Here is a 9,278-nt window from a genome sequence, read left to right as displayed (position 1 = left end):
GTTCACCGTCAAGCTGGTTCCTCCACACGAGTACGAGACCAGAGCCAACGTCAGAAGAAGAATGGCTGACCAAGAGCAACACAACATGGAAGTTAGGATGGAAATCGACGAGTTGAAGGGAAGCATCACCAAGCTCACTGAGATGATGCAAGTGCTGATTGCTAGGGACGCTGTACCCCAAAGGACTGTCATAGCTGAAGTCTCCGAAGTTGAAGAGGATCCCATTCCTGTTCAAAGGCCGCCTACTAGCTGGCCAGAATTTGGTTTACCACCTGGTTATACTCCCCCATTCACGAATACCTTGGGAGTAGGAATTTCTGCGCAACAGATCGCACCGATACCTGTCACTACTGAACAACCTCCGATTGATCACACTGCTGTTCAACCCCCTCCTTTTGTCTATCATGTTGATGATTCCGAACGTGGTGATCAAGAGCATAACCATGAGGTGGAAGAAGTGAAAGAAAAGTACAACGTCCTCGAGAAAAGGTTGAAAGTCGTTGAAGGAAATGACATCTTTGGATTTGATACCATGAACCTCTGCTTGGTTTCTGACTTGATTGTACCTGCAAAGTTCAAAGTCCCTGAATTTGAGAAATACAAGGGGCACACTTGTCCTAAAGATCATCTGACTATGTACTTTCGCAAGATGGCCGCCTATGCCAACAATGACAAATTGCTCGTCCACATCTTTCAAGATAGCTTAGCTGGAGCTTCTCTGAAACGGTACATGAGTTTGAAGAGGGATCGTATCCAAACATGGAGAGATTTGGGTGAAGCTTTCCTGAAACAATACAAGTACAACATGGACTTAGCCCCTGATCGCAGACAACTTCAGACTATGACCATGAGAGATAGGGAAACTTTCAAAATGTATGCCCAACGCTGGAGAGAGCTAGCTTCTCTAGTCGAACCTCCTCTTGCTGAAAAAGAGCTTACTGGTATGTTTATGGATACCTTGCAGCCAGTCTTCTATGAGAAAATGATTGGAAGTGTCTCGTATCGTTTCGTTTTACGTTTCCTTTATTTTGCTTGGTCGTCATTTCATTTGCTGTTACATTTAAAATGAGGAAAAATAACATATATTTCCATTTTTTAAAGGTTTCATTTTAATTATATTTAACAACTAAAAAAGATGGGACCCAAAATTTTGGGGCCTAGAGCTATTGAGCTTGTTACACATGTGAAAGGTGCCCTAGTTATATTGGGTCTAGGGATCTCTTTAAATAGTCTTCAATAGTTCATAGTCTTCAAAACACTTTATTTAATCTACAAGTCGAGAGTTGCAACAAATCTGCAGAGAATTTTTTTTAAATCTTGAAACAAATATTGTCTCAATCATCTAATTTTAGAAACTTTAATTCTGGTGGAGATTTGATTCCATTGTTCCAAATTAAATCTTCTTGGTCTACGTAAATCACTGAGATATATCCAAAGAAAGTATCACATAATTAATTTAAAACAAATCAAATCTGTTAAGATTTCAAATAGTCTGTAAAATGTCATGACATTAGTCGGGACTTCTAGTTTTTAATGTAAGCTCGTACTCAGTTGTATCAAGAGATCAAAATGTTATGACATCTTATTTAACATCTTTCAAACACCATATTTTAGCAAAATTCTGTCAATCTCAAAATCATATAACACTATAAAAAAAATTATAATTTGATTGTAGGGAAAAACCATTTTGCACGTTTGTGTGTGCTGTAAAGCTTGCGTCCGAAAATATATTTCTAGAATCAAAAGGGCATCTTCGATTTTGTATAGGGTTATTTTGCACCATATAGGGTGTATTAAGGGTCTTTTTGGTTCAAATGAGGGGGGGGAGGGATTTTAATAGAGGGAAGGGGAGGGGAGGGATTTTTTTTTTAACCAGATAAGTGTTTGGTTCAAAATAAGAGAGGGGAGGGGAGAGGAGAGATTTTAATTAAAAATATGTTTGGTTCAGGAGGGGAGGGATTTTATTAATAAATTACATTTTTATCCTTATGATCTTATACAAGTGATATGATATTCAAATATGAAAAATTCATACATATTTTTTGGTAATAAAATTTTTAATATTGAGGGACTAAAACGTTATAATATACAATAACGTTAATAAACTGAGTACACTTGATTCAGATTATAACTCTCCGACACAAATAAAATTATAAGCTAATAACAAATTTTAAATTATGATGAATCACCTTAATACGTAAAATAAATAATAAGTATTAAAATTAATAATTTAAAAATTTTATTAAATTGAATATACAAAATAAAATAAAGTGAATGATTTAAAATTTGATATAAAAGAAAATATAATAGGATAAATAACAATATTAGAATAAAAAATGAACATAAATAAACATTAAAAAATTATAAAAATAATACAATAATTATGATTTATATTTAGTAAAAAAAATTGAAAAATTTTTAAAGATAGATAATAGTTATAATAAATTGATGGAAACAATCGAGAAAAGTCATATAGAAGAGAAACAGTAACATGAAAAAAAAAAAATTTTGAAATATTAAAATTAAATTGAGGATATTTTAGTAACTATAATAATTTTTTACATATTAAAATTGAGATTCCCTCCCCTCCCCTCCAAATCCCTCTAATTTAGAGAGACGCAAAAAGTGTGGTTTAGAAGAATTTTGCTCCCCTCCCCTCCTTTTTCCTCCTAAAATTTGAACCAAACATATTTGGTTAGAAATTTCCCCTCCCCTCCCATCCCCTCCCCTCCATCTACCCCAAACCAAGCACACCCTAAGAGATTGTCTAAAAAAGGGTTTTAGAGAGTTTGAAAAAATCACACAAATTTGAGTAAATTTTTTTGAAAAAGTCACATAAATTTGAATTAAAAAAATCGGTACTTGTATTTCTTTTATTTAAAATTCATTTCATAGAAGAATTCATTAAAATTAATAGATTTATTATTGTTTTAATCATCGGCCTCAATTTTTAAGTAATGTGAAACTTATTTTTGATAGATAGAATAGTTATCTTCTAGTCGAGGTTAAGGGGCGAGGTTAATGGACATGTTCTGTTGGAGAGATTTTTAAAATATTTATTTAAGCAATGATAATGATTAATTTTATTTAATGAAAATTTTTTATCACAATTTTTACCTTTGTCTTGATCATGTTTTGCACCAAATCCCAAACACTAAATCTAACATATTCCAATTGAACTCAAGTTTATGGTGTAATGTCTGTTGTTATGTGAGAACCGTCATTAGAAATGATTCTTAAGCAATGTATACTATTTTGGTCAACTGGAAACAATTATAACTACCATAACATTTATTTGAGTTTTATAAAAATTGTGATTGAATATCACATCTCTGTTATCAACAAAAAGTATTTTAAAATCTCAATCTAATATGCTATTTAAGTAATAAAATAAAATTGATTATTTTCAAAATTTAAAAACTAACAAATTGTTTTATATAAAAAAAAAAACTAAATCTCTTATTCAACATGAATGAATTGGATGTGAGCTATTTTATGCCAATCCTCACCAGTGTTCTCTTTACATCGTTTCCCTAAGTCACTGCAGCCATGAATTTCCAAAGTTTTCAGACTAGTAAGGCGTTGAATGCTCATGGGAAGACATGTCAGCTTTAGACAATTAGAAACCTCCAATTTGTGAAGCAAGCCTAGGTTTCCTATCCAGTCAGGTATGGATGCTAGGTTTGGAAGATTACTCAATGATAGATATTGAAGTGCAGACCCATGTAATACTTCATCTGGGAGCTGCTCCAGTTTGGAAAGGTCATAGATATCAAGATTCTTTAGACAAGTGAGGTCTCTTAGCATCCCATCTGGAAAGAAACTTAGCTCTTCATTATTGCTGAACCGAAGGATTTCAAGAGTATGATGTTTATGAATTGAACTTAGTAAATGTTGGCTGCATTTCCCTCCTACATACAAATCACTGAGAGATGGAAGGCAAGGTAATTCCAACAGTATAGGACAGTTGACAATTTCAAATATTGAAAGGCACGGAAACATGTTATCTATATCCTCCTCCCTTGATAACCTCACCAGGTTTGGTAACTCCTCTAGTCTCAAATATTCTAGTTTTGTGAAACCTCTTGCAACTCCACCATTCCATGATTCTTCATATAGGTATTTTACATGACTCATGTTACATACTACTAAATTCTGTAGAGAAGAAAGTTTCCCCAAGTGTGGAAGGTGTAAACATCTTTTGCAATCAATGAGAACTAACCTAGTTAAAAAATTTAGAGAAGAACTAGACATCCATTGTGGAAAATAGGCACCTGTATATCCTACCACTGTCAGAAACTCAAGTTGCCGTGTTTGAGGTTGAAGCACTTCAAGAATCTCCTCAACATTTTTTTGTAATTGGGACTCTTCATTTATCTCCCATGACAATTGCAATCTGTTCAGGCGCTTTCTCAACATATTAGCTTCTTGGGCATTCATCACACTTTTAACTCTCTCCAAGTGTTTAATGAAAAGGTATCCTTCAAGGTTCATTTGTCCTAGTTCTGCCAACAGAAACCCTTTTTTCTTGCCAACAACATACCTGCTTAAAGTTTTTAGGGAAGCCAATTTCCTTAAATGTGGAGGCAAGCTTGTTAGTGAGTTACAGTACTTCAAAGATAGATGTTGTAGAGCTTTCAGCTGTACCAACCCATACGGCAGCCTTTGGAGGCTTTGACAAGAATCTAACTTTAAAATCTGCAAATTCCGTAACTTGCATAAGGATTCTGGAAGAGTTTTGAATTCTCCATAAGAAAGATTTAAGTATCTTAGATGTTTTAAACGACAAATCGAAGACGGCAACTCTTTCATTTGTTGGAGGTCAAGTACTCGTAAAGAATAACCTTTTAGTACTTGAGGTGGTGAACAATTGTATTGACGCATTAAAAAGGTCCTCAATGCTTCGATTCCATGCAACTGTATTGAACTGACTAACCCCAATGATTTCCAACTATAAATCGAGAGGTGGTGGATTCTTTTAGATAGGCTTGTTTCCGTAACGCAACAACTAACGTCTTCTGCAATAGATTGAGCAAGATCATGAACAAGGTCGTGCATTTTAAAATTTTTAATTTCACCAACATCATCTTTCTGTATATCTTGAAAAAATGATCTCCAATATAACTCATTCCACACCTCATTCCCGATATCTTCTGCTTCCAGCATTGCATTGGATGAAATGAACCCATTAGCCATCCAAAGATCAATCAAAAACTTCTTGTTTATTATTTCATCTTTGGGAAACAGTGCGCACAAGGCAAAACAAGGTCTCAATTTTACTGGCAAATTCAAGTAGCTTAATCTTAAGGCAGACATGACATGATCTTCACCTTGTAAATTCCATAGCTTGCTTTCCTTGACATTGAGCCACTCTATTTTCTCTCTTTTGAAACGCAAGAAACTTCCTAATGCCATTGCCGCAAGAGGCACTCCCCCACACTTCTTTACTATCTCCTTTCCTATGACCACAAGTTCGTCACTCTCTTCCTCATTTGGTCCAAAGGCTCTTTGTTTCAATAATTGCCAACAATCGGTGTCTGATAGCGTAGATAAATCATGAGGGGGTATTGTTCCCATGATTGCTGCAACCTTTACAAGACGAGTGGTGACCAAAATTGATGTGCCTTTTCCCCCACATGCCAATACAGATTTCAACCTCTGCCAATTCTCTTGCTCATCATCCCATACATCATCCAGCACTAGCAAATACCTTTTTCCTTTTAGAAAATCTAGAAGTTTTCTTTGTAATGGCTCTAGATCTAGTTCTGCACAAGCATGGCCAGTTGCTGATTCAATGATGGCTTTTGTCATTCTCTTCAAACTAAAATCTTCAGAAACACATACCCAGATTCTCAGCTCAAAATGACTGACTACGTTGTCATGATTGAATATAACTTGGGCAAGTGTTGTTTTTCCAAGTCCACCAAGACCAACTATTGGATAAACAGTTAAATCCTCGACACTTGAAGCATCACCGACCAAAAAGTCTATAATTCTATCCTTATCTTCATCTCTTCCATAGACTTGAGGTTGAGTAATGATTGAAGTTGTTTGGCGCCAGTCAAGGACTCCGCTTTTCTTCTCTCTAACAATCTCAGTCAAATGAAATTTGGTCCTTTCTTCAGCAATTTCATCTAATCTCTCTCTTATGTTCTTCATTTTCTTAGCAATTTTGTAACGGAAAGCAACATGCTTTGGATGAAAAGAGAATAATAAAGAGCTTTGTACCTTGTGCGACAGTCCTTTAGACTCCATCTCCAGCACTTGAGTGGCACACTCGTCCAAGATGTCGTCGAGGACGTAAGCAGCATCTTTGAGCTTAAGCAGCCAATCCTTGATTGCTCTGTCAGTGAATTGTTTCTCCTCAGCATCTTCAAGAGTAGCCTTGATTGTTGTCAGCAAGCTGGAAAGACTATTAAAGTCTTGATCAAAACCAAGAAATAAGCCAATCTCCTTCTGAACGAGTGAGTTCAAATTGTGAAGCACAAGTTCAAGCACAGCCTCAGTCATCTTTCAAATTTCTAACTCAAAAGAATGTAAACGCGAGAAAAAGCTTGTTTGTTTTTGGTTGAGAAATGAAGATGTATTAAGGAGTGAGTGAGTGAGTGGTAGGAGATGTTTTGGGATAGACTTTGTCAAGTCAACATTCCACCCAATATGATTAATGTGACTTTACAAAAGTTGTTTGACTGAAATTTCAGAGAAACAAACAGAAAGAAGAAAATGACGTGTAAAAAAAAGAGAAACAAGGCTGAAACTTCAATCAATACCGACATTATTGAGTAGGATTAAGTGTCTGTTTCCTATTGGCCTCTATGACAGGGCTGCTTCCAATTTTATGGTTTCTATTGCTCAGTCCAAAACAAGGGGCATAACTGGCATTAAAATTGGAAAGCAATGTTTAATATTTGATTATTTATGTTAAGTTGATTATATTAATTATAACAATTCGTTGCAACTTTATTTATTTCAAAAAAAAATAAAAAAATCAGAAAAGTGTTGTATATTGATGATTTATTTAAAAAGTACATATCATTTATCTTCATCACTTTTTTCAAAAAATCAACGGTATCAACAAAAACAAAATGGTATAGTACAAGATTTTTACTATTTGTCGATCAAACATTTGGTATGTTTTATAATTTTAAAATTATAGTTTTATCAATTGATCTATGTAATAAATGTATTTTAGTAAGTTACTCCCTCCGTCTCATAATAAGTGTCCAATTTGAGTTTTGTGCGGTTCTTAAGAAAATGATTGGATATGTTGGTTTTGATGATAAAGTTAATCTCATTTACTAAATTACATTTATTTCTTATAGGTAGTAGAGTAGTTGAAAAACGTGAAAGTTAATAAATAGGGGTATAGTAGTGGAAAAAAATAATAAATGTTGCATTGGTTTTCTAAAGGGACATTTATTTTGAGACATGAAAAAAGTGCAAATGAGACACTTATTATGAGACGGAGGGAGTATGAATCACTACTTCTTTACATATTTCAAACATTTTCCGGAGAATGTTCTCTCTCTATTTTTACTAGCAAAAAGTATTAAAAATGAAATGCGAATGATATTTCTTTTTTAATTTTGGGCAGTGCAGCATCTAGAAAGCCTTTAAGTGAGATGAATGACAAACAAATATACATTCTGCACTCTGCTATTCATTCCATATATTTAAAGAATGGTAATCCAAAATTATATTATACTACAAGAATTTACTATTGATTTTGGTTGAAGGATACTACTACTTGTGTTGGCTCTTTCATTAGACCAAAAAAATAAGATAACAGAAAAGAAGGTGGAGTGCTGGTGTTAATCTATCATGAGGCAGCAGTTAAAACTTGGAATCTCGTTTCATCATTTCATCCCTGTCTATGAAACGCTCAAGCAGCTCCTTCTCTTGCAAAACTAGACAATCATCAGCCTTGCCAAGCCATTCATACCCATTTTTTGCTATATAATCATACACTGCATTTCTTATTAGAGTTGGAATCACCCACAACCAGCTCAAAGCAGAGTAAGTTAGGAGATGTTTTGGGATAAACTTTGTCAAGTCAACAACCGAGGATTGCTTATTTCCAACTGCACTTTTCTTTTTGACTTCGAACACCTTCAGTGTTACCTCTTCATCAAATGATTATACTGTTAGTGTTCAGAAAGATCTAGATTGCAGCGACTAGTAAACAAAAGTGGTTGCCCAAGAAGGATATGAGTCTCTTCATCTTCAGAAATGTCCATGATGTAGAAATCAACTGGAAAGACAAACTTATTAATCTCTACCAATACATCTTCAGCTATCCCCTATGACAGCTTAATGGTGTGATCAGCGAATTTCAATTTTGTCTCACTCTCGCTTATCTTTCCATTGTCAAGCTTTTTGAAGATATACAATGACATTAAACTCACACGAGAACCAAAATTAATTAGCGCCTTCTTAAAAGTTCTGTCATTGATAGTGCAAGGTATTGCCACCGCTCCAGAGTCTTTCTTCTTGATTGGGGTCCTCCTTTCTGGCGAGACTCTACCACACTTCTCAGTTACATTTCAGGCTCACTTCCCACAAGTCTCTTTTTAGAAATCACCTCTTTCATAATTTTTTTTGTACAAAGGCATATTCTCAAGTGTTTCAAAGAAAGGTAAATTGATCTCTAGCTTTTTGAATAGTCATTATGCCAAACAAGACCTTAGACAGCGTTTTTTTTGTCTTTAGACAGCGCTTTAAAGCGCTATCTATTCCAGCGCTGCTGTAGGTAACGACAGCGTTTTTTTAAAAATAAAAGCGCTACTAAAGGCACCCTTAAGCCAGCGCTTTTAGTTTCAAAGCGCTGCTAAAGGCCCCCTATACCAGCGCTTTTATTTTGAAAGCGCTGCTAAAGTCCCCCTATGCCAGCGCTTTTATTTTGTAAAGACCCCATATGCCAGCGCTTTTAGTTTGAAAGCGCTCCTAAAGGCCACCTATGCCAGCACTGCTAAAGGCCACCCTATGCCAGCGCTTTTCTATACCCCAAAATTTAAAAATAGCCTCTTTAGGCAGCGCTTTTAGTGTAAAGCGCTGTCTAAACTATACAATTTTTTTTAATAAATTACTTAAAATAGCGCTTACATTTTATGTGTACCAGTTTTTAACCATAATTTGCACCAGTTTTAACCATAATTTACACCAGATTATATGCACCAAATTTCACAAATTGGAGCTTTAATCCAATTAAAAACAATGCCAAAAGATATACCATATACATTTACACCAATGTACTTATATATACTATTACTCTTGTACAT

At 34.8% G+C, this 9,278-nt stretch overlaps 1 protein-coding gene across 1 annotated transcript; it reads right to left on the bottom strand.

Moving 5' to 3' along the window:
* Positions 1-2,869: 2,869 nt before the first annotated feature.
* LOC131651217 (putative disease resistance protein RGA3) lies at positions 2,870-6,661 on the bottom strand. The gene has a single exon (XM_058920884.1). It carries the CDS (start codon positions 6,508-6,510, stop codon positions 3,460-3,462), a length of 3,051 nt encoding a protein of 1,016 aa, XP_058776867.1. The 5' UTR covers positions 6,511-6,661; the 3' UTR covers positions 2,870-3,459.
* Positions 6,662-9,278: the final 2,617 nt, after the last annotated feature.

The sequence above is a fragment of the Vicia villosa genome, linkage group LG2 (assembly GCF_029867415.1).
Source record: "Vicia villosa cultivar HV-30 ecotype Madison, WI linkage group LG2, Vvil1.0, whole genome shotgun sequence".
Lineage (NCBI taxonomy): Eukaryota > Viridiplantae > Streptophyta > Magnoliopsida > Fabales > Fabaceae > Vicia > Vicia villosa.
The sequence above is the reverse complement of the archived record's forward strand: the minus strand, read 5'-3'. Positions and strand labels throughout refer to the sequence as shown.

Excerpts from the sequence above, each read along its gene's own strand:
- LOC131651217 (XM_058920884.1), bottom strand. The coding sequence starts at position 6,510 with ATGACTGAGGCTGTGCTTGAACTTGTGCTTCACAATTTGAACTCACTC.